This window comes from Lynx rufus, unplaced genomic scaffold, assembly GCF_022079265.1.
Source record: "Lynx rufus isolate CCGP_SWC_20201006 ecotype Redwood Valley unplaced genomic scaffold, mLynRuf1.p SCAF_26, whole genome shotgun sequence".
Lineage (NCBI taxonomy): Eukaryota > Metazoa > Chordata > Mammalia > Carnivora > Felidae > Lynx > Lynx rufus.
In genome coordinates this window covers 4,976,428-5,002,279 of record NW_025814841.1, presented here as the reverse complement: position 1 = coordinate 5,002,279, position 25,852 = coordinate 4,976,428, and the positions used below count along the sequence as shown (strand labels likewise).

Below are 25,852 nucleotides of genomic sequence, written 5' to 3'. Positions count from 1 at the left end.
GGAGAAACTCACTAGTACCATCACAAACATTTATGAAAATATGGCAGTAAAAGAACAAAGTCCTAAGCTGTTGACTAGAATAGTTTAAATAAGAATAAATCACTAATCTATAATATAATTGTATAAAAATGGAAATGTGCAGTAAAGTTCTCCCACTATAAATATATTTAACTGTGACTGTAATTGTTTTTGCTCAAATAAGAATGTTTTTTCCTCTTAATCCCCTTCACCAAGTCCATCTATCCAAATAATTTTTATGATGTTTATTATCTGTACTTACTCGTATGAGTGCCTTTGTTGGCATTTTGGATACAATCTAAATTTGGCAGTTTTTCATTTGACAAAAAAGCTTGTGCAATGGCTGTATAAAAACTTCGTGCTACACCACTGCCCTCTCCTGGTTCATCCTTAAATGTGACTTTTACTCTGTGTACAGCCATTGGTGTAGTAGCACATCTTCGACCAAAGTGATTGTTAAGCTGCCTCATGGTCTGCTGAATAAGAAGATCTCGATCGCGATCAACCTAGGAAAACACCAGAGAGTAGTAAAGTTCAATGTTAGAAACCACCTTGAAATTTTCCTATGTAAAATCTGAAAATGTAATTTTAGCTTCCTGTTGACAGTTTAACTACAAAGTAATGTGGATTCTTAGAAGCTTATACATTCCACATAAGAAACATTCTAAAGCATACAGGAATGTCCTGCATTAAATCAGGATAATGGAATTAAACTCAATTCTAACATTTTCTTTGTTGTTGTTTTTCAAAGTTTTATTTATTTATTTTGAGAGAGGCAGAGAGAGCACAAGCAGGAGGGGGCACAGAGACAGGGAAAGAGAGAGAGAATCCCAAGCAGGCTCCACTTTGCCAGCACAGAGTCCAACCTGGGGCTCGATCCCATGAAACCGTGAGATCATGACCTGAGCTAAAAACAAGAGTCAGATGCTTAACCGACTGAGCCACCCAGGCGCCCCCTAAATTCTAACATTTTCTAAGTAAGTTCATTGGAAAACAGCAATCTGTTCAATTTTGGAATATACTAGGATCAATTCCAAGTGAATCAAAAGTATGTGTTGTGTAAAAAACAGCAAATACTAGAAAACATGGGATATTCCTTTGGTGACAAAAAAGCACAAAGTATAAGAAAAATGACAAGCTGGGAAAAGCAACTGGTGCCTTCTATTACAGACAGGTATTCATGAATAGTATACATATTACTGTTAAGATGTGTTTCTAAAAAATTGAGAAAAGCTTAACAGAAAATGGGCAAAATGTACCAAACAGTTCACAGAAAAAGTAATATTCTTAGATATATGAAACAATGTTTAACTTGCTCATAAGAAAAAGCAAATTAAAACTACTCTAAGATGCACATATTGGATGGGCAAAAATCTAAAACTCTGACAAACTGCTGGCAGAACTATAGAGAATCAGGCATTCTTGTATTAATGTTGCAAGTGCAAAAATATGTAACCATCAGGCAGAAGTATTTTCCAGTATTTGCCAAAATTATATATGCATATGCCCTTTAACCCACGTCTAGGTTCTATGTCTAAGAATCTCTTTTTTTGTTTAAATTTTGTTTTGTTTTATTTATTATTGAGAGAGAGAGAGAGAGCGAGCGTGAGCAGGGGACGAGCAGAGAGAAGAAAGACACAGAATCTAAAGCAGACTCCAGCCTCTGAGCTGTCAGCACAGAGCCCAATGCGGGATTTGAACCCATGAACCATGAGATCATGACCTGAGCTGAAGTCGGACACTTAACCAACTTGAGCCATCCAGGTGCCCCTAAGAATTTCAAAGACACACTTGCCAAAAGAAAAACACACCTAAAGCTATTCATCACACTACTATATGTAACAGCAAAAGATGAGCAGCTGTAAAAGGAAGACAGAACAATGCTCTATACAGCAATGGCTTTACCTCTGGGATGTACTGTTAACTGGGAAATGCAAGATACAGTAAAATGTGTAGCACACTCAGAGTCAGGAGTAGGGGACAGAGATGGGCAATGAATTATATACACACACATACACGATTGTATTTTTTTTTTTTTAAAGGCGGGAGGAAAATAAAACAACAAAAGAACAAAAACATGAAAGGCAGAGGAGGGACATGGTGAAAGAGACAGAAATGGAAACTAGATTTCCCTAAATATATCTTCTTCAGTAGAGCTGATCATGCACTATGTAGATATTTTACATTAATAACAAAACCAAAAAAAAGAGAAAGCAATCCCTAAAAACTGAAAGCAAAATGAAACAAAGACCCTGGTTGTATGGAAATTAGTAGCAAAACCACACTAAGAAAAATTATTTCAAATGACTTTAAAACAAAGCAATTGGACTACATCTCTACTTGGGTATGCTAACAAAACCCTGCAAATCTTAAGCTCTTTTTGATAATTATTTTGGGGTGGTAGTGTTGATGTTGTGATTCCAAGACTGCTAGGTACATGCTGTAGGGTAAAAGCAAATGAGTACTTTTATTAGTGTTGTTGGGAAGTTGGATATTCAGTTTGGAAGAAAGGAGATAAAGACTAAGAAGTGGAAATAAAACAACCTCGTGATCCTAAATCGTGAATTTGAACTGGAAATATCAGTATGTACTTATGATATAATTTTTTTTTAAAGGAGAATTTCCTAGCTCTGTGCAATGAAAAGACCTAGAAACAACGACCAACCTAGTAGGTAGTGAGCAACCCTACAGCCCAGAGTATAAACTCAAAGTACCTTTTTTCCTACCAAAAGGAACCAGGGCTTCTTGAAGAAATGGCTGATCTAAGGTCTGTGACAGGATATACACAAGATGAGACATACCAAAAAGGAAGGAAGTTATCAAAGATTACTGGAGTCCTGTGAAAAGGACTGAGGAGCCAAAAAAGACTCAGGACTCCCACTACCCAGAGACCACTGGAGCATCAGTGGAAAATAATCACCTTAATGGAATGAAGGACATCAAAAATGTTAAAAAACAACAACAACAAAAAAAGGCTGAAAAATTCATTGATCATCATGAGATGTTAGGAAACCAACTGTACTACTCTAAATTTGGTGATTACCATTTATTTAAATTTTTAATTATACAACATATATATCCCTAAACATTAAACATGGTTGTTATAACAGCTTTCAAACTTCATAAGTGACATACTATATATATAGTATTAGAAAATCTAAATACCTTTACCTCTAGTGATAAATCTCTTGACTGCTGGTTTCTCAGTTTTTCCATTTCTCTACGGAATTTTGATTCTTTTACCTCAAAACCACCCAATTCGGTTAGGATCTTTAAAAAAAAAAAATGCGTGACAGAATTATTCTCTGACGTATGTTCTTATCAGGCAGAACAGAATTAAAAGTGCTCACAACACATACTGATCCAGGTTCTGCTCCAACATCTTCCATGAACACCCTGCCGAATAGTTCCAAAGAGAGGCGCCAGCGTCCTAACAGCATATCGTGGGAAATAACCATTCCCATGAAGCTACACTGTGGCCTGCAAGAGGTTTAAGAGAAGAGGGGGGAAGTAATTTGGCCAACTATAAGAAGCCCCTGGTTTTTGGTCAATGACAGTAATTTAGTTGGTTTTTTCATATTCTGAACTCTTAATAGCACTTCAATCCACATCCTCTCTAACAGAGAATCTTTTTATAACTACTCATTCTTCACAGAACTTCTCATTTTTTACTCCATTATTCCTTCTGTCCTTTACATAAGGATACATCTCCCAGCTGCCTTTTATCTTCAATTTTACCTCTTCCCCTAAAGTCCAGTGTCCATCTACATTTGGAGGATTCCCAGATCCCTCTCTAGTTCAAACTTCCACAACAGCCCATGGGTTGAATATACCCATGTCTGTGACATGTAACTCCAACTCAACACGGGAAAATTGAACATGGCTTCTTCACTTCAATGCCACTGCCTCTTGATTTCTTTCAGTAGTACCATCTATTTCCCTACTGCACAAACTTGAAACAAATTTTCATTTTTCTTTCCCCTGTTCCTCCAGAGTGAATAAGTACTTCATGAGTTTCTCTTCCTTTCCATAATTTCCTAATTCATCCCCAAAGGCAATATTCTACACTTCAGCCCCCTTTTACCACTAGCCAGAACCTAGTAACAGCGTTCTTTCTAACTTGTCTCCCTACCTCTTATTCTTCTCTCCTTCAATCTATTTGCTTCTACACATTCTACACATCTTAGCACAAGCCATATTGCCTCTGAAAAACTTGGGCCACCCCAGCCCACAATTCTTCCTTGCTTTTTATGGTTGTTAAACTGTGTATTTAAAATGCATATAGCTTCCTAAACTCACTTAACTCCTCCTAAGCAAAATTAATTATCTGACAGTATAACCAAAAAACAGCATAAAGCAGAAACTCAACAAATCATTAGGTGATTAACCATACTGAGCCACAGTATGTATATGCTAGCGAATTTTTATTGGGAAAGCAAAGAACCTACCTCTTGCAAAGTAATTACTGACTGTGAACCTGGCAAAGAAGCCCAAGCAACTGAGACAGTCACAAATCTAGAAAGTTCTTTCTAGTCATTCACATGGTCCCCTTTGCTGAGCTGCTGGTAACAAGTCTATAATTGGCAATCTGACATGGACATATACTTTAACTCAGTACTGAACATTAAAAAACACAGTCAGAATATCCTCAATAAAAGAAAATCAGAATGTCATTCAATGACTAAAGTCACCAAAAAAATCCAGAAAATTCAAATTTAATATTTAAACATCTGATTATAAACGAGGAAAACACAAAAATAAGATTACGGTTAATTCTATTATTTACATACAAACGAAATTTTAAAATACCTAAATAAAAATTCTTACAAGAATTATAGTATCCATAAAGTAATGCAACAGAAGAACTATCTCTACTTAGCAAATACCTGAAAGACGTAAGAGGTGGCCCTTCACTTTCAGTCAGTCCTATTTCTGCTAGTAAACTGCTTTTCAATTGTGCAGCAAGATCATGAGCAGATGGCCCTGGTTTTGAACTTTCAGCTTCTTCTGGCACCACATTCTGTTCTTCCCCTTCTTTTTTTTGTCGATTTTGCATGTTCATTACATTTTTCAAATTGGCAGCATAAGACATTTTAGTTGGAAGGACCTGTGAATTTTTACATTTAAAAGTTACACGTTAAAAAAAAAAAAAACTAACTAGATTTCCTTTTCAACTTACTAATATTCCACAGAAATCACACGGAAGTTACGTTAATTCCTTTCTGGTGTTTCAACTAAAAAGATGCAGCCTGTTTCTTTTCTCTGATTCCCTGGGCTGACCACCAGGAAACCACCCAATGCAGTTTCAGTGCATTCACCACAGTAGCCTCAGAGAACTTTTAAAGGAATCTCTTTACCTGTGGTTACTCAAATGTCTTACATATTTTCAATATTTGTAGGACTGCACTCTCCTTTATCACTTAGATAATAAAGAAAAAAATTCTATTCAACTACATTCAGTGCCTGCTCTTAAACGTTTCATTACATTTTCACTAGAGAAATAGTATGGATGGTATAATTTTAGGCTCTCAAATCAACCTTTTATCTAAAAACTAGATACGCCACTTAATTAGTTGTGTAATAACAGACATTCCCACAAGAAATGTATGTAAACTCTGCAAGCCTCAATTTTTTTTACCCATAAAATCAAGATAAAAATGTTTTTTACCCAACATGGTTATAAAGATTGAGACAGAATATTCAACAAGTCATTATTAATATTACCTTATTTATTCACATCCTACAGTCAAAAAGAAAAGTTTCAAGTCAATACTGTGTATGCTCATATATAAAAAGATATATTCACATTATATATACATTTAAAGATTTTAATTTTCAGCAGCATTACAACATTCAACTCTGTGAAACAGGCAAAACACAAAATGAAACTGCCATTTTACAGATGAAGTCACCTGATAAAACAAGTTAGTATCAAGGCAGGCTAGTGATACTGATGGAATTCTGAAATTATATGGAATTATGACATAAGGCAGGAATTTCTGATACTTACATTATTTGAGGCAACACGATATTCTGGATTAATGCATTTCCAAAACTCTAGATACTGGGGTAAGTCCTCACAAATATAATATTGCGAAGATCTTTACTATCTTACCTCAAGGCAGTTTCTATCCACTGTAACCTCCATTAAGCATTTCCCACTACTGGCAGATGAAGAATAAAGACCCTGACTTGGACGGCCAAAAAGATCCTCCTTTCTAGCGTTTGGCTGTAATTTTAACAGAAATATTCTAGTTACACTGAACACTTAAAAAAAAAAAAAAAAAGTCACTTAAAAAGAAACCTTCTAAGACTAGTTTATTTAAATCACCTGCAACAGATGTGGCTGATCAGCCAAAGGGATGGCTTCAGCCAGAGGCACTTCAAATGGATTTGGGGGTATACATCCAAGGAATGTCATGGAGTCTGAGCGTCGGAAAAATGGATGGTTTTGACCAGTTTCTGCAGGAAGAGAGTCATCATCCTTATCATTCAAAGTAGCACCTAAACATAAAGAGATAAAGTATTTGTTTTTTAGAAAAAATTAGTTATTGGGGAACAATAAAAGAATCTTAATCTGCTCAATCTGAAATTCCTGTTCCCTCTTTACAAAATTTTAATGCCACTCAAAAACAAGAGTCCAAAATTTTGATGGTATTTTTAGGTGATAATTGAAAATACTAGCAGTTTAAAACGCTTACAATGGTAAATTCTATTAGGTATATTTTAACACAACAGTAAGACTTTTTACAAAGTATTAGGAATAACAAATATTGTTTCACTTTGTACTGGACAGACATTTCCCATATCCTCTGTCTTTCTAGAAGATTCAGACCTGAATATAGCTAGATTCCTAAGCACATTCAGGATGTGGCTCACTGAGGATTCTAAAAGGAGGAGATGGTCAGGAGCTGAGATATGAGCATTTGTTTACTTCCAAGTTCTGCTTTCTCTACAAAACAAAAATGTCTGGGCATCTCCTTCATCTCAACACTAAGTCAGCACAAGAACACCATCTCCCCTTAATGTAATACAACTGTCAACAGTAAGCTTACAGTACATGCTGTAAAAATAGTGAGCTATGGCTGGGTTTCAAACAACAGCAGTTACGTCAGTTGTCTTTCCCTGGGCTGAATAAAAGCACTAGTTGATAATAAGAAAATAGGCAAGAGGACAAATTTTTTAAATTCTACTTCAAAGAACAGCTAAAAATTACAAAGAGATTGCAGAAGACCCCAAAATTTCTTGAGTTTGGAATATTTTCTTTTTATTGCATTTAATAACTGTTAAGATTTTTCATATTTGGGAGTTATAACTGATATTTCTCATTTTCTTGACTAAATATATCTTGCACCAATATCAATAAAGGTTCTGCTAAGACTTTAAAAATGTAGTACTTACACACTTAAGAATAAAGGTAAACATAAAACTAAAATGCAAAAGGTACAAAAACAAAAAATACTGACTGTTAACAAGTTCACTACATTTCTTTAATTCATCCTTATTTATGAAGCAAATAATGCAAGGATATATAAGGAAAAATGGACAGAATGCAAGAAATGGGACATAGAGAAGAAAAGAGAAATTCCCACCCAGACAGAAAATAATGAAGTTAAAAAGCTTGAAGGGGAAATACTGAGGCAGCCATTTCTTGAAGTAGATTAGCAGATTTTCTGTACACTAACTTTGATTGGTGTCATCATCATTTTCATGTTCTGAATCTTCATTATCAATACCCAGTTCCAAGAGTTCTCGCGTCCTTTAAAAAGACAAGTGAGTCATTTTATATGAAGTATGGAGCAAAGGTGATGGGAACTACAAGCAAAAAAAGCACTGAAAAAGTCAGTTAAGTATCTAGCCAATTTCAAACACTGTGATCAAGTTTTAGACTTGGGGAATGTTAGACTGACCAGCCAAATTATACTACAATTACAAAAGAGGCTCAAGAAAAGCAAAAGGATAACCACATTAAGAAATAGTGAGGACTTACACAGACTCTAACAGAAAACATGACAAACTATCTCAGGCATAAAGCTTAATTAAATTCTTAGGTTTCCTGTTTTAAGCGAGGAGCAGCAATGGAGAGGGTGAACAGACTCAAACCCACTTTCCCAAATGAAACATTCCTGTACTATTTTCTCTTTAGTTCACTGTTCTCTTCACTCCAAAAATCAGACAATATACTAAGAGACCATACTGAGCAAACAAGTATTTCCTAAACCAATCCCACGGCAAGTATGGATACCTTTTGCGTTCCAGTTGAGGTGTATCCAATGTTGTCTGCTGATTCATTGCTTTAATCCAATATATAAGGGCTTGAAAAACATATGCCACATGCTTCAATGAGCAAACATCCAAAACTGGAAGAACATCAGAATGCTCATCATTATGAGACCGCATTAAAGACAGTGCATAATTTAGGAAGTCCCCTCGGGCAGACATCATTCCTTGACGGGCGCTAAGCAATGTGGCACGTCTGTAGGAGTAAAAAGAAATGAAAATGTTTAAAAAAAAGAAAGCAAATGTGAAACTTACCATTATCATAAATATGCAAAATTAGAAACTGAGAATATCCGTAAATAAAAACTCATTAACCCTGTGCTCTGCTTTAGAGATAAAAACATTGTGCATGATTTACTGTCATGTACTTTATACAGGAAAGGAATTCTAGTGTCCTTTGAAAATGGACAAGGAACTCCTTCCCTATAGAAGACCCCAGTAGGTCTGGGGTAGGGTCCCCAAATCTATATTTCTAACAAGCTCCTAGGTGATGTTGATGCTGTTCTGGGGATCACACTTTGAGAACCACTGTCTAACATGATACCAAAACACAAGCAACAAGAAAACACAGCACTAGACTTTATCAAAATTAAAAACATAGGTACTTCAAAGGATACCATCAAGAAAATGAAAACATACAAAAGGGGACAAAATTTCTGCAAGTCTGATAAGGAACTTAAGTCCAGAAAATGTAAGTAACTCATACAACTCGGTAACAAAAAGACAAGCCAATTAAAAAATGGGCAAAGGATCTAAATAGACATTTCTCCCAAGATATACAAATGACCAATAAGTCCATGAAATGATGCACAACATTTAGCCATTAGGGAAATGCAAATCAAAATCAAAATTAGTTACCACTTCACACCCACTAGGATGGCTACAATTAAAAAAAACAAAAAACAAAAAAACCCACTAGTAACAAGTGCTAGCAAGGATTTAGAGAAATTAGAGGCCTCACATGTTGCTACTGCGAATGTAAAATGATGCAGCCACTTTGGAAAAGTCTGGCAGTTGCCCGAAAGTTTAACAGAGTTACATATGATCTAGCAATTCTACAACTAGGTATATTATCCAACATAACTGAAAACGTATCTATATAAAAATCTGTACACTAATGCTGACAGCCACATTATTCACAAGAGTCAGAAAGATGAAAAACCCAACTTATGAATGGATAAAAATGTGGCACATCCATACAATGAAATATTACTAGAAAGTAACATATTGACTGATAATGCTAAATCTGATGAACCTTAAAACCATTATGCTAGGTAAGAAAAGCTAGGCATAGAACATGACATATTGTATGATTCCGTCTATATGAAATGTCCAAAACAGGCAAATTTATAGAGACCAAGAGTAGATCAGTGGTTGCTTAGGGTGGGAAAGTAGGGGAAAATGGGAGGTGACCACTAGTAGGTATTTTTGTGGGGATGATAAAAATATTCCATAATTAACTGTGATGATGGTTGTGCAGCTCTGAATATATTCAAAAGTATGGAACTGTACACTTTAAATGGGTGAAATGTACATGAATTATATCTCAATAAGGTTATTATATTAGGGTGAGAGCCACAGTGAAGTAAAGGGAGAGGAACAAGTCACCAATCTAGATCTATTATCAGAACTCTGTTATTCGGGGAGTGACGAGCCTTACAAAGACAAGGCTTGTGCCTGTTGGTGGAGCAGGCTTCCTAGGACAGGAAAGCAGAGGCCTCCCAAGTGGTCCAGATCTCTCTGCCAAGCAGTCAATTTTGCCTTCTAGACATTTCCACCAAAACCTCTCCCAGCTCCTCAGTATTTTCAAAAGCCAAGTATGTCCATTCTACTGCTCTAGATTTTTCTCTTAATTTTCCTGTTAGTTATTCAGAATCAAAGTCTAGCTGTAAATTCTGCCTCCTCCTGCTCTACCCCTCAACAAGGCCCTCAATTGTTATATGACTTCAATGCTTCTCTCTCTCCTCCTTCCTGGCCTTCACCAGCCCCACTTAAATAAATCTATTACCTTTCAATGGCCAATTCCAACCATAATCTTGTTAAGTTTCCTAAGCAGTCTCCTAGGCCCTTGTCTTCCCCCTGTTATGATCCTCCCAAAGTAGCAAAGTTATTTCCCCTGAGCCAAAGCTAGAACCAAATCCTAGGACTCTGACCTCAGGTACCGGGCCCTTGCACTATACGGCACAGCCCCAGTGCTCTAGTGTTCAATGTTTGGGCTAATTCCTACTCCTGAAAAAGGTCATTTTATAACTGAAAGAAAGAAGACAACAAATACATAAAGAAATATACTTTAAATACAATTCAAAAGACTGGGGGGCTGTAGAAAAATTGGATTCGAGGAGATCAAAGAACAGCTTTGGTAATCCCACATACTTTCCTCTTCCTGAATACAAAATGCATTCATACTCAATCATGGTCAAAATCTTCCTATAAATACATGTCTTTCAAGGGACGGGGGAGGGAGGAGGGGAAGCTTGGAGGACAATGAAACAAGGATGTAGATCAACTACTTCAAAAATGAGAAGTATTTAGTATCAGATTCCTAACATATGAATGAATTTTGAAAAAAACAGCTTGGATAATAAACTAACTTATTCTGCTTCAACCACACAACAATTTAAAAAGAAGTAATACACTTCCCCCCTTCAAAACAAAGTGAGGTCTAATGTAACAGCAATCAAAAAGCTCTAACTTCCTGGGATATAAGGACTCTAACATATAAGCATATATGAAGAATTTCATACCGTCTGCCTTCAAGGGTTCGTAAACTAGCCTCTTCTCGTGCAGTCATCCTCTCTCTTCGAGCTGAATTCTGAGAAGCATGAAGAGGATGATTTGGATGTCCTGGATCACCAGCAGATGCTAATGCAGAACCATAACGTAATTGAGCTTCAGTAGAATCCATAATACTGACCATCCAGTTCCAAGTGGGAATAAGCTTTTCTTCTACATAATTCTATGAAGACCAAACTAAAATAGTTAAAACTATCCAAATAAAGTTAAATTTGATATATAGTAGTAATCTATAAACATTTAAATATCTGTAATGTTTATTCCCATTACATTGGAATTTTCATAATTGACATCCCAAAATTTATTTGGAGTAACTTTTCAATGTTTTCATACCTGTAAGTTTACTGCATCTTGATAAGTCAATTTCACAGCTGCTGGAATCTGAGAGTACACTAGGTGATTATACTTAGGAATAAGGCCCATCAAGTCCGAGATTTGTCTGATAACAATGCTGTAAGCCCTGGCTAAACTGCTCGCAGATGTTAAGTAGCTGCTGGCATTGCTAGCTTCCAAAGCAGCTGCTGCAGCAGCAGCACTCGTGCTGATGGTACCACTCCGTCGTAAATTTGAAGGATCAATATAAATCAAACCCGCTGAACTTGCTACAAAGGAAAAAGGACAACCACAACAAGCTGTCAGATGTTAATTGTGTTTCTCTAGCACTGTATATATTTAAAAGATCAACTGTAATGGCAAATATGGTCACCGAGTGAAAAACGTGGTCTTAAACCAGTGAAAAACGTGGTCTTAAACCACACTAATTTAAGGGAGGGCAATGATGAGAGAGACAAGAATTACTATAGTGTTCTCAACCAGATGCAATTTTGCTACTGCCCCTGCCCATAGAGGGACATTTGGCAATGTCTATAGACAGTTTTGGTTGTCACAATAGGTGAGTGGGATTGGAGGAGAGACTGCTACTGGCATCTGATGCATAGAAGTCAAGGATACTTCTAAACATCCTATAATGCACAATCACAAAGGATTATTCAGCCCAAAGTAATCATGGTACAGAGACTGAGAAACCTTGATATAATCATATGTAAATACTTTGTATTTGAACTTGGTAAAACAATGAAGAACTATTATGAAACTACTTGATTTGTATAGATGAACATACATAATTTTTAAAACCTACTTAAGCACTTTCAAGAATACCAAGTTTTCAGACTTGCCTGCTGGTGTGGATGTGCTGGAAGGGGCCGTGCTGGCTGCCCGCTGATGTTGGGTGTTGCGGACAGCCCACTGCATGGACCGGGGAGCTTGGGCAGCACCGTTGGCATGGGAACTATTTGTGGTTCTCTCTAATGGCTCATCAAGCATAAAGGTCTCCTGTTCTATGTCATCACTTTGACTACTGCTGCTATCAGAGTCACTTGAGTCATTTGATTGCGAATCATCTTCAGAAAAGAAGGCAGGAACACTGCTTGCACCTAAATTTTTCATTTTTAAAACCAAAATCAATGTCAGTCTGTTGATATTTAAAACTACAGTGTACTCCATCATTCAGGAAAATATTACATATATTAAACAGAATGCCAGGCTATAATAGTCCACAAAACTCATCATAAAATAGTTTAATTACTGGGGTGTCTGGATGGCTCAGTCAGTTGAGCATCCAACTTTTGATTTCAGCTCAGGTCATGATCCTGGAATCATGGGATCGAGCCCTGTGTTGGGCTCCACACTGGGTGTGGCGTGGAGCCTGCTTAATTTCTCCCTCTCCCCCCCCCCCACTCTACTTCCCCCTCCCTCCCTCTCTCCTTCCCTCTGCTCCTTTCCCCTGCTCATGTGCTCTCTAAAATAAGGGAAAAAGGATAAAGTTATAAAAAAGCTTAGCCACCCCTTGTACAAATCATAAGGAGTATAGTTTAACCATTTCATGCTGAATATAAATACGGCCTTAGTATAAGCAAGAAAGCTGGATAAGGAAAAGGTAACATACCTGCTTCCGAGCCAGCGGTTGCTGCTGTGACAACACTTCTACGCCCACTAGCATTATCTTGGTTGCTATGGTTACTTTCACTGTCACTTTCTGTTTCAGCTGCTGCTAACAAGTCCAGCTCCATGTCACTCCCTAGGAAATATATTTAAATAAGAAGGAGGGAAAAAATATAAGCGCACTCTGGAACAGATAGGGTCTAATAAGCCAGAATATCCTAAGTTAGCGGGGGGGGGGGGGGCTGGTGATTATTATTACAGTAAGCATAACTGCCTGCTTAGAAGGAGAAAAATGACTAGGCAAATTATGGTCCTCAGTAGACTATTACACAGCAATTCAAAATCTGTTCTGCACAGCCTTAGGTAAAAAGGGTTGGGCAGGAGAACTTCCACCAATGGGTAGAACTCTGGGCTGGGACCACTGCTCCATTTTCATCTGTTTTACATATTGGGATTCCAAAAGAGGAAGGATGAAAGCTAAAAACGTCTATCTAGAATTTCATGGTATATACACATCAAAACATAAAATTATAAATTTGTGCAGTTTATTGTATGTCAATTACACCTCAACAAAGATGATCCCCAAAAAGTCTATCCAATGGCTACTAGTAAGAATGGTTATGGTGGTAGCAAAAAGGCCAAAAGAATTAGTCAGTGGGGAAAAAAAAAAAAAAAAAAAAAGGCACAAAAATTACACATACAGTATCTAAAAGACATGCATGGGAATGGGGCAGCAAAGGGGAAGGGGGAAAGTAAAAATACAAACTGTTAGGTCCAGGTGGGATTATGGGTCATTTGTTTTCCTTTTCTCTAATTTGCAAATATTTCCTAATATGATTATGACTATTTTAACTTCCTTATAAGAAAAGAGAAAGTTAGGGGCGCCTGGGTGGCTCAGTCGGTTAAGTGTCCAACTTCGGCTCAGGTCAGGATCTCACAGCTCATGGGTTTGAGCCCTGTGTTGGGCTCTGTGCTGAAAGCTCAGAGCCTGAAGCCTGCTTCGGATTCTGTGTCTCCCTCTCTCTCTGTGCCTCCCCTGCTCACACTCTGTCTCTGTCTCCTTCAAAAATAAACAAACATTTAAAAGAAAAGAAAAAGGAAAGAGAAAGTCAGGGGTGCCTGGGTGGCTCAGGTGGTTAAGCATCCAACTTCAGCTCAGGTCATGATCTCACGGCTCGTGAGTTTGAGCCCCATGTCTGGCTCTGTGCTGCCAGCCAGAGCCTGGAGCCTGCTTTGGATTCTGTGTCTCTGTCTCTCTCTGCCCCTCCCCCCCTCACGCTCTCTCTCTCAAAAATAAACAAACGATACCAAAAAATTTTTTAAAGGAAAAAAAGGGTAAAGAAAGAGGATACATTATTTTATACATATAAATATATATGAGCATATACATATATATTTATAGGTGTGTATATATATATATATATATATATATATATATAGCTGCTTCCTAAAATTTTGAAACAGATGCTACAGAATCCCTAGGCTGAAAATATGTTGAACATTACAGTAAATGGGGCTTTTCTCTGTGTTAATATCCTTAAAGATACCTGATGTACTCATACTGAATAATTTCTCAAATAACCTGCATACCGTCTTCATCATGCTCATCATGTTGTCCCTCTGCCTCAGCATTTTCTTCCCCATGTTCTTCCTGTTCATCATGATGATCCTCTTCTCCAGCCACACCCTCCACCACCTCAACCTAAATCCAGAATCTCATTTGTAGACAATCAAAGTACATAATAAACCCACATCTCTACCAGTGTTCCTCCACAGCAACGTAAACTTAAATACAAAGATCGCTAACTACAGAGATTATTAGCAATCAAGAGTTTGAAAATCGTTGGCTAGTGACAACTTGCAATCAAAAATTATGTCAGATATCCTAAAATTTGTAATTGTCGTCCCTGTGCAGAACCTTAAAATTAATAGTTTAATAACTGGGTAGAAAGTGTATTTTTTTTTAACTTCCACAGTAATAAAGTTTACCTAATGAATATGCAGTATCCATTCTGCCTTCAAATACACTGCACAAAACTACTAAAACTTTTTTTAACATTGAGGATATCCTTTCTATTAACCCTAAGTAAAAAGCAAGCTTGTTTCCAGTTTTGTATTATCCACTAAATCAAGGATTTAAATTAAAGTGTTTTAAACACAACCACAAATGAGAACACATAACAAAACTCTAAACGTTAGAAGCAAACACATGTAATGATAGTAAACTACTATTAGTGAAACTTCTTCCCTCCCAAATAAAAGCCTCTCATCTACCACAATTAAAACAATTACAACCACCTCTTCCACGTCTGCTGAAACAATGTCATCCTGTTCTTCATCTCTGCCCCGAACAGGCTGCGACTGGCTGATGCGCCTCTGCTGTGGGTTCCGGATGATGTAAGAAGACTGAGACTGACTGGAGCTGTGGAGAATCAGGAGCTTATGAGGCCACTGCTGCCACACGGCACACTTTTTATGCTTCTCAGTGTCATTCGGTGTGACCCACTTACTAGGATGTTATTTTAAATCTGACCTAAAAATTCTTGGAAACTAATAATCCATAGATCAGAAAATATGGACCCCAGAGAAATTAATTTTACCATAGAGATTTAACTTAGAAACCTCAGAATTATTTCTACTTTTCTGTAAGTCATTTCATATTTGTTAATGCACATAACTGAAGCACATGAGTCCTTCCCACTGAAATAATCTCCAGGAAATATTTTTCCTTCTCCACTGCTTTCAGTAACAACAGTCCTCAACTTCCAAAGGCTCCGACAGCAGCATTCATCCATTAACAAAGTATGAATGGTGGTGATAAGTATGCTTATTACAAGTGATCTACTCTTCTAAGAGATCTGACATGACCTACTTTGCATCAGCTTATTAACCACTGACTTGTATGTAGAGGGAAAACATTAGTTGAAAAGTATGAATTTGAAAATAGAATCATAACAAAAGGTGGGTGGCCAAAAAGTTCTACTTCCTTAAAAATCTGCCTTGGAAACAAACAGCCAAGAAAAGACAGATAGATGCCTCCATTATAAAAGGAAGGGGAGAATGACAGAATGCAGCTTAAAATGCAGGTCAGAGATCAGAAGATGGTTGTTAAATAATCCTATGACCTACTATTATCCTTTATTTACAAATTAAGAAATGTTAAAGACCTTTAAACGTGTTTACACTGATCCTGTTCTTTCCTCACCTCAGCTGCTCTTAGAAATAAGAATCAAACCAGTTACACATGAAGAATCCACTCAAACTCTCCACCTTCAAATACACAAGTAGTCTCAATATAGTGTTTAATACTAGAAATTTAAGTAACTGGTTCTTCACAGAGCCAGTGAATTACAAAACATATGAGAAAGCTCAAAGAAAATCTGAAGAGATAAAAAGGGTATTTCCAAACTAAGATTTCAATATTTCCAGTATTAAAAAATAAAAGTCAACATTGTGTAAAGCCACAATTAATTAGTATTCCTTAAAAAGAAAAAAAAAAAAATCCTGGAACAAACATCCACAAGATCTATCGTCCCCTCAAAGAACATTAAGGAGTTATGCACTTAGTATGTATAATACTAATAACACCCAAAATATATGATACCCCCCATTCAGTTTTCTTCATACCATGATTCAACTTTTTTCCCACTAGGCTTCCTGGCACAACTATAGTCCTGAAGCCCTAACAGGAGTTGTTAAAATACTTCCAAATTGGGGCGCCTGGGTGGCGCAGTCGGTTAGGCGTCCGACTTCAGCCAGGTCACGATCTCGCGATCCGTGAGTTCGAGCCCCGCGTCGGGCTCTGGGCTGATGGCTCAGAGCCTGGAGCCTGTTTCCGATTCTGTGTCTCCCTCTCTCTCTGCCCCTCCCCCGTTCATGCTCTGTCTCTCTCTGTCCCAAAAATAAAAATAAACGTTGGAAAAAAAAAAAAAAAAAAAAAAGAAGAAAAAAAAATTAAAAAAAAAAAATACTTCCAAATTTTGGGAACTTCTAGTTTCAGCAATTTGCCAACTGAAGAGAAATCCCTCTTGGTGTAGAACACCTAAATACATTAAATATTTAAAAACAAAGCACAACTATCCTGGTGATAAAGGGAAACAATTGTACTGAATAAGCTTGAGAGCAATGGTGCCACCATTAACACCAAAGGCATCTGCTGATGTCTCTTAGGCAACAAGGGTTCCAAGGAGCCACAGATTTCACAGGAGACAGTCTGGAGTATAAAGCTTCTACAGCATAGAAATCTGTTCTGTCCCCCCCACATAAATAAAGCCAAACATAAATCGGGAAAGGGTAACCTACTTCAAGAGACTTGCCTATCTATATCAGCCATGGCTGGATGGGGCAGGAAAAATATTTCTTCAGAGAACTTTTTGTGGTGGTGGTGGTGGTTTTATTTTTGAAAGAGGGTGAGAGCACGGTGGGGAGGGGCAGAGAGAGAGAAAGGGAGACAGAGGTTCTGAAGCAGGCTCCATGCTTACAACAGAGAGTCCAATGCGGGGCTCAAACTAACAACTTGTGAGATCACAGACCTAATCCAAAGTCAGACACTTAACCAATGAGCCACCCAGGTGCCCCTCTTCAGGGAACTTCTAATTACAAACCTGCGCTCATGAAAGTTTAGGACTGCAATTTGTACTGTAAGGTACGGTGGGTTTGTGATGATTAATCCAAAGTCTCAACACTATCAATAAGGACCAAACAGCAATTATCTCCCCTTACAGTGCCATCTAATATTCAGGAATATAGGAAAAAGGTAAATATCCATCTAGGATTATCTCTAAATATGTTTAAACTTTAATCACTGTATGACCTTGGACAAGTAACCTGAGTCTCATATTCTGCACTTTTAAAATTAGGATGATAGTGGTTATCTATGAGTTATTGGGAAGATTAAAACAGGTGATGCATTTATAACGCTTAAAAGTTCCTAGTTCATATTAAAATTTCAGTTAACAGTTTTCGTATGAGGCATGGAGACAGAGAAACAGGTTGATTAATAAGGGCATTAAGAGTTTTAAAGAGGTGAAAGGAAGGGACAGAAGAAGGAAAAATACTAAACTCAAAACTTTACGTTCAGTGGAGTGATAATATACCACCTACCACCCCACACAAGGGAAATCGCAGAGACTAGTCAAATGTGTACTTTTTACTTAAGACGTGCCTGAAACACTGATCAAAATACATCCTTACAAGAGGGAGTGATTGTACCGTATAATAATGAAGGACTTTTACTTTATATCAACAGTTGAAGAAAACATGACACTATTATCTTTCTTGATGATCCAATGAGATCTCCTTCTGGGAAGACATGACAGACTGACTCAATCAATCAAGGAGGATAAAGTGGAGAGCTGAAGAATGCACAATACTTAAATAAAGAGCCTAAGAAGCAGGGCAAAGGGACACAAAAATCTTGATACTTAGTAAGAACAGGCTGATGGGCACTTTTTAAAGTTAAGATCACCCCCAAAATCTTTTCAACAGATACAAAGTGTTTATGTTCCGGAACATAAACACAAAGTAATACCACTTAAGTAACCAGGGAGCTCCTCACAGGGCTATCAGGCTCAGCGGACATCATATGGCGCCCAAGCAGATTTTGCTAACAGAATCACTGGATACTGGGGTATGTTTAGCAGGTCTGAAAATACACAGCTTGATTCGTAACCATTTCCAGCAAATCCTGAAAGCCTATCAGTGACAAAGCTACCATGAGAAAGCTTTGACAGACAAACCTGGACTTACATTTCAGGGTATCCTAGGAGACCTGACAATAAAGGAAAAGCTGGGATACATACTGGCACAGGGAATAATGAGAACAGTGAGAGAGCAGATACTGAACACATCAACTCAGATGAAACCCAGGAATGAAGTCTAGGGAAATTGTGCTAAATTTAATAAGGAAGGCGTGCCTTAGTATCACAGAGATGTTTTCCAGGAAAGAAGAAGAGGGTCTTTAAGTCCCAAAGATCTTCATTAAACATCATTATGATTACACACAGTAACAGAATCAGACGTGAGAAAACCAAATAAACAAGTATTTGCTAAAGATCACTATAGGCCTCCAACTCAAAAGTATGACCCCTAAACCGTGAGCACATTGGCACTACCTGAGAGTTTATAACAAATACAGAACCTCAGACCCCACCCAGACCTCCAAAATCTGCCTCTGCATTTTAATAAAATCCCCAAGTAATTTGCATGCATATTTAATCAAGCACTGTGCTAAAAGACACCAAAACGTTTCAGTTTCTAAACATTCTGACTCAACAAGCTTACAGTCAAATTACCAATGGGAAAGATAAGTAAAATTTAAAAAATAAATAATCTTAAACTAGAAATATTAAGTTGATGAATTGTTTTAGCTCTCTCCTAGACAATATGGTTGTTGAGAATAACAACCTGCCCGCCCCCTAGACAGGAAGTATGTCTACAGAAGTCTGAACTTTCTTACCAGATTACTTTATTGGCATAATAAAAACAGTGCTTTTCCAACCAAAAATAAAACCTACAACTATAAGCCTATTACCTTAGATGTGTAGGCACAATGTATAATTTTTCAAGTGCTCTCACAGGTTTCAAACAAAATAAAATCTTTACCATTTGTTACATAAACGATCATGGACACTTCCAGAGTGCTAATAGAAAGGTTTAGTAAGCCAAATGTGACATTTCCAAAGAAAGAATTAATTAGAATCTGTTACCAGATAGAAATTTACCTGCTAGACTGATCAGATGATGGTCGTGGTGGTAGTGGTTCCACGGAGAACAGTTCTTCACTGCCTTGCATGGCATCTATGCTAGTACTAGCCAGAGTGAAAGGTGCAGTCGGGCGAGCGATCCCCATTCTGACAGGAACAATCAGCGACTCTGCTACATTGCACAGTTCTTCTACAGCGTAAGGTAGCAGTGCTTGGAATACACGCTTGCATTTTCCAATTGGCTGCGGAATAAAGTTACTGAAGCAAAAGGAAAAAATAGGAATCTTTTATGAAATCTTTTCATACACACAATGTTATCATTATCACAAAAAATGAGTGTAAAGTGATAGAAAAGCTCAGATCAAAAAGGATGTCTTACTTTTTCTTTTTGGATGAAGCCATTTCCACACTAAGAATGACAAAAACTCTTGCCACTGAACGCAAAAACCTCATTGTCACAGCAATAGCTTCTTCTCTACGTCCAGGTGTGTATTTGTTTTGGAGTTCTTTCACGAGTGTACCTAGTAGAGTATCTAAAAGCTTTAAAAATTGTAATAACTCTATTAATGCTGAGACATCTCTTAAGATGTTTGGACATTTATAAAGCAAAAAGTTCAAACACCTTTTCAATATTACCATTTCATAATAAAAATCTCAAAATAAATTTTACCAAAACACTTCTAATATCACTGATTAATTTATGCCCATGCCTACCATGTCTTTGACCTACAGTAGGCCTCGAATGTCTTCCGTTTTTAGTCTTCTAGTTCTATGTGTATCATACATAGAAAAATAACAGATATATCAAATCAGAGAAAGAATAATTTCACTCACTATAGGGTACATATTGAAACAGCAAAGTAGTTTCAAATATTTATATTAGTAAGTTCATAATCCCATCCCTCTCACTTAACCATTTTTATTGTTACTTTCTCAGTCTCATTTCTATGCATCATCTATCATATACATATTAATTATAGAGAACATCCAATTTTCATGTTATTTTGGGGTTTTTAAATGTTACTTAAAATAACCTTTATTTCTAAATTGCCGCATTACATTTCAACAAGTAGCTGGGCTATAATTTGATTCAATAATCTATTATTGGCTCCATCAAGTATTTCTTTTCTATATTTTTTATTATTCTGTAACATGATCTTTTTTCTCATGTCACAAATTATTTCTTTATGATAAGTCAAAGGGCACGGATTTTCTTTCTTCTTTTAAATGTTTGTTTATTTTTGAAAGAGAGAAAGAGAACACGAGGGAGGGGCAGAGAGAGGGGAGGACAGAAGATCCAAAGCGGGCTCCATGCTGACAGTCAAGAGCCCGATGTGGCTCAAAACTATGAACCGTGAGCTCATGACCTGAGCTGAAGTTAGACACTTAACCAACTGTGCTACCCAGGCGCCCCAGAGGGCACTGACATTCCTATGGCTTGTGATATTATTGCCAAGTTGTTTTCTAAAAGAATACCAATGCAATGCCACCCGATCAGTGTCTGAATGTGTTCTTTTTCCCATAACCTCACCAGCACTAGGTTTTATGATTTATATTCTTTTCTAATTTCAGAGCAAAAAGGAGTACTTAAAAAAAAAACATTTGCACTGAGTCAATTTTGAACACTGCTCCATACATTTCTATATACTGTTATATTTTTAGCACATTTTAGGATTTTTGTTTAGAATGAAAGGAGTTTCTGTGTTGAGATATTTAAATCACCCCCAAATTCCATTCCCCTGAATGTACTGTGTAATTAGACCTTATCAGTACTTAGGAGGTTGGATCAATAAAATTATGGGAAACTAAGTCAGAAAACATTCTTTTAATGTACTTGTAAACAAACATCTAAAGAACTTACCAAAATATCTGCTGTACACTTGACTATAAGGCAATGAGTGAAACAGTCCAGCCGAATGGTGCCACTTTGCTGATTGAGGTAAACTTGCTCTTCTGGCAAAAGATGGCCTATCCTACTGCTGGCACTGAGACTTGAGGGGGAAGGAAAGACAATGCATTGTAATCACCTCCATTAACAGGGGAAATACATAAATCTAAAACATTTTTAATGAATACATACGGGTCTTTATTCTCCTGTGAGCCAAACATAATCATAGATTTCAAAGCATTCCAATCCTGTAGAACACGCTCCAATGCAAGCTGGGCAAACCTTGGGGGCTCTAAATCATGATCAGGCATATCTGAATCTAAGCAGAAAAAGAAACAGTGGGTAAGACAGAAATAAATAAAATCCTTTGTATATGGGTCACAATTGTCAGACTCACCCACCTTCAGGATTGGCTGTTTTTCTATTACGATCCTCCCTGATCCGAGGAGGTCTGTACTGGCAGTGCTCTACTGTCTGCCTTGCAACTGTCTGCACTAAAAACAGTAAGAGGTGCTCTCCCCTGCAAAATGGAACGAACATCATTGTGAGCAGGGAGAGGGGAAGGGCTACTCAGATGTGCTGTGTTTTTCCAATTTATGTCCTAAAAAACCCCACTTGCCTGCTGTTTGGCAGAGTGACCAGATTAGTGGCAGTGAGTAGGCGATAAAGTAGATCAAGACGAGCAGATTTCTGTCCAGCAATTAGAGTTTTACACTTACATTTCTCCCAACAATCACAATACGCTGTTGGTGACGTCCGTTTGAGTCTAGAAAGAATTCATACACAAGTACAAAAAACAAAATTAAAAAAAAAAACAAACCACAAAGATCTCTATTGAAATCATGGAGATATAACTTACTGACCCAAGACAGAACCCTTGTTAATATTTAAATGCAAAGTGTAACAATTCTTAAAGCATGCTTAACTACAAGTATTACTTAGTGGCATGAAGTCTACAGAGCAACTCTCCTGAGGGATCTTGTAATGACTTGAATATAGTCACGTCTTCCAGAACATCTTCCTTAATTCCCTATAGCCCCCATTCATTTTAAGTGGTCTTCCTATGTGCATCTAATGAGCCCTAAAACCCTTATGAGCAAATGTTTCTTGCTTGTGTCCCCTGATAGGACTGTAAACCGTGCAAGGACAGAGACTCCCTTGTCCACCACCACCCAAATATCTAGTGTGTAACAGCACTTGCTAAGCAATCAATGAATAGATTCACTTTTAGATGTTTAAATTAAGGAAGAAAAACATATTAGCCAAAGTTCTTTTAATAAAAGTAATAAATAAGCACCAATGCAATATCTATAAACATTTTCTACTTGTCCTGTATAATCATTTATTTTAAAGCACAATAGATGGTTTTTACAAACCAATTCTCTGTTAACCGTAACATCTACATATCTGTGGCACAATTATAGCTGATATCTCTGCTGAGATTCTAAGGCACTGCAAATGTTCATGCTGGAGTATTTTATTGCTTCTTAAGTCTGTGAAAATTAACACACTAGCCATGGTAACTCTACTGCTGGATGAAAGGTTATTACATTCACTTTAAGAAGTAAATAAAGCACAGGCCAAACATTCACCATTTTTCACTTAATACCTGTTATGATCTCCTGCTAGGAGACCCTACTATAGACTGAGACTCTGGAGAGAGAATATAGACAAAAGCAAATGAACAACATTTCAAAGTACACTTTAAATCAAGAACCACATTTTCATAAATAAACTGGCTTAAAGAGAACAACATGAGAAAACCTTATGCTTCCTGAAAAATGAAATAAAACATTATCTTGGTATAGATTATTTTAATACAGCAATATGAATCTAAGCAGTTCATATAATTAAGGAAAACTAGAACTGTACTCACTTGCAATCATGACCTTTATGACAAACTCTTGCACATTCTGTACAACAACAGAGTGACTCCAGCAAGCCACAAGTTCGACACTCAAAAATATCCTACAATTAGAAGGGTTTATTTCTTAGAAGAATGTACATTTCATTAGCTTAATTATTTCTAGTATTTTCTAAAGTCCATCACAATGAAAGCAGAGCAAAGCTAATGTGCTATGGAAACAGAATCATAAACGGGTACAGCACTGGAGGTACAACGAATGGAAATCAAATATTTATCAGTAGGGCAAAAATAATTCATATCACCACCCCCAAAAAGGTGCTATAGTTATAAAATCTGTGTCAAGAGCTGTGAATCAAATTATGCTACTGAGTGAAGATTTCTAATTTTCGTGATATCTAATAACTAATTTAATGATCATTTCCTTTGCCTCACTTATTTGGGAATAAAAATTATTTTTCTTTGGAGAATTTTATAACTCAGAATAAAAAGAAATATCAGACTCACAATTCCAGAGCTAAGAACTATAGAACTGTAATTCTAGTAATGGTGAAAGGGGAAAAAAGAAAAGAATACCTGAAGACAGCATAAATACAAAGAAGTCTAAAACGGCCTACCTGGTTAATGTGCTCTGCTCCTGTCCATGTAAAACTGCAGGTATCATTACAACATAACACATATAAGGGTGAGTCATCAGGGTTGGTACCTGATGGGCAAACCATTCCCATAAACACATCTTCCTCTTTTTCACTCGAGGATACTTCAGCTAAAAAGATTAAGAACACAGTAGTTCACATACCAAGATAGGCCTTAATCACAATCAGCTACTGCTTTACTCAAATGCAAAAGCTCTAACATTTACACAGTATAAATCAAAACTACTATATATTAATTTTAAAAACTGAAATACAGGGTGCCTGAGTGGCTCAGTTGGTTGGGCATCTGACTCCGGCTCGGGTCATGATCTCGTGGTTACTGAGTTCAAGCCCCGCATCAGGCTCTTGTGCTGACAGCTCAGAGGATGGAGCCTGCTTCGGATTCTGTCTCCCTCTCTCTGCTCCTCCCCCATGCACACGCGCACGCTCTCTCTTGCTCTCTCAAAAATAAATATACATTAAAAAAACCCCCAAAACTGATATACAAGTCAACATGCAAGGAAATCCAGTCAGTTCTGGTGCAAAATAAAGCAAACTGTAATTATATCATAACCACATGACAACAATACACCACACCTCAGCTGAATACACAGCTCTATCTTATGCAGTTAAGATTCAAGTTCTAGCTCTATTTAATAAATTATAGACAATCACATAAATTTTAGAGTCTTCTAAAGGCTGGGTGTAGGAACTGATATTCCTTACTGCTTTCTATTAAGCAAGAATTCCAAGTCAGAAGGAAGAACAATAAGAAATCTGGCCTATTATTTCCATAAATTTGTATCATGATCAACAGTTAACCACTGGCAGGTTCTATCAGTAACCCGTCTTTATTTTCAAAAGATCAGTCATGGGACACGTGGGTCGCTCAGCTGGTTTAAGCACCTAACTCTTGATTTTGGCTCAGGTCATGATCTCACGGTTCAGGAGAGCAAGCCCTGTACTGGGCTCTATACTAACAGCACAGAGCCCACTTGGGATTCTCTTTCCTTCTCTCTGCCCCTCCCCTACTCCCCATTCTCTCTCTCAAAATAAATAAACATTAAAAAGAAAGTCATTACGTTACCCATCATGCAATTTTTTTTTTAATTTAAAAACTTATACCAGCTGTTTTTTGGTGGAAAGTTCGAAAATACAATATACTTGAAAAAGGTAAACATGAATTTTACACACACAAATACACAAAAGAATTATCTTGATAGCTTCTACTCAATTATTTCATCATGCAAAAATTAGGTTTGATTAATTGTATAATAAATGTAGAAAAGAATCTTTTCAAATTAAAAAATAAACAACTCTTTTAGGACTTGTAATAAATTACCTTTTGCAATTTTCTGGGCTGTTTCTAAGATGGTAATTGCAGCTGGATAAGCTCGGCCACTTACAGCTGACATAAATGGGGTCATCCCTCTTGCGTCCCTAAAATGAGAAAAATTATGCATAAAAATATTAATTTTTAAATATTTCCTTTCTTCATTATAAAAGAAATGTTCAAGATGAAGCAAAAAAGTCGTTTTGTTGTATTAAATAACGTCCTACCACTCAAAGGAAATCCCTGGTGGTATTTTCTAGTCTCCTATTACCACATGTAAAAAAGGAAGCCCCTCTCTAAGAATCCTTGTCTCTCTCAACCATGCTCTCCTTTCTTGGTCTTAGTGACATTAAAGAATAAATCAGCAGGGGCTCTAGAGTCAGACTAATATTTTCT

The 25,852-nt window shown here is 37.0% G+C and overlaps 1 protein-coding gene across 8 annotated transcripts in view; it reads right to left on the bottom strand.

Annotated features, from left to right (window-relative positions):
* UBR5 (ubiquitin protein ligase E3 component n-recognin 5) overlaps positions 1–25,852 on the bottom strand; it is a 136,874-nt gene that overhangs the window by 16,952 nt on the left and 94,070 nt on the right. For 6 of the 8 annotated variants that reach the window (XM_047088956.1, XM_047088949.1, XM_047088951.1 and 3 more), the window contains exons 26-48: positions 25,466–25,563; positions 24,106–24,254; positions 23,501–23,592; positions 22,244–22,390; positions 22,026–22,144; positions 21,817–21,943; positions 21,598–21,727; positions 20,116–20,276; positions 19,755–19,994; positions 15,331–15,454; positions 14,623–14,734; positions 13,037–13,168; positions 12,267–12,524; positions 11,425–11,693; positions 11,043–11,254; positions 8,264–8,494; positions 7,704–7,777; positions 6,350–6,522; positions 6,134–6,247; positions 4,905–5,125; positions 3,378–3,498; positions 3,184–3,288; positions 281–524 (exon numbers count right to left, since the gene is read on the bottom strand). In XM_047088956.1, coding sequence (XP_046944912.1) covers positions 281–524; positions 3,184–3,288; positions 3,378–3,498; positions 4,905–5,125; positions 6,134–6,247; positions 6,350–6,522; positions 7,704–7,777; positions 8,264–8,494; positions 11,043–11,254; positions 11,425–11,693; positions 12,267–12,524; positions 13,037–13,168; positions 14,623–14,734; positions 15,331–15,454; positions 19,755–19,994; positions 20,116–20,276; positions 21,598–21,727; positions 21,817–21,943; positions 22,026–22,144; positions 22,244–22,390; positions 23,501–23,592; positions 24,106–24,254; positions 25,466–25,563 — 3,653 coding nt within the window. The remainder of the gene's footprint in view (positions 1–280; positions 525–3,183; positions 3,289–3,377; positions 3,499–4,904; positions 5,126–6,133; positions 6,248–6,349; positions 6,523–7,703; positions 7,778–8,263; positions 8,495–11,042; positions 11,255–11,424; positions 11,694–12,266; positions 12,525–13,036; positions 13,169–14,622; positions 14,735–15,330; positions 15,455–19,754; positions 19,995–20,115; positions 20,277–21,597; positions 21,728–21,816; positions 21,944–22,025; positions 22,145–22,243; positions 22,391–23,500; positions 23,593–24,105; positions 24,255–25,465; positions 25,564–25,852) is intronic. The other 2 variants (XM_047088950.1, XM_047088953.1) reach the window with 1 other exon arrangement.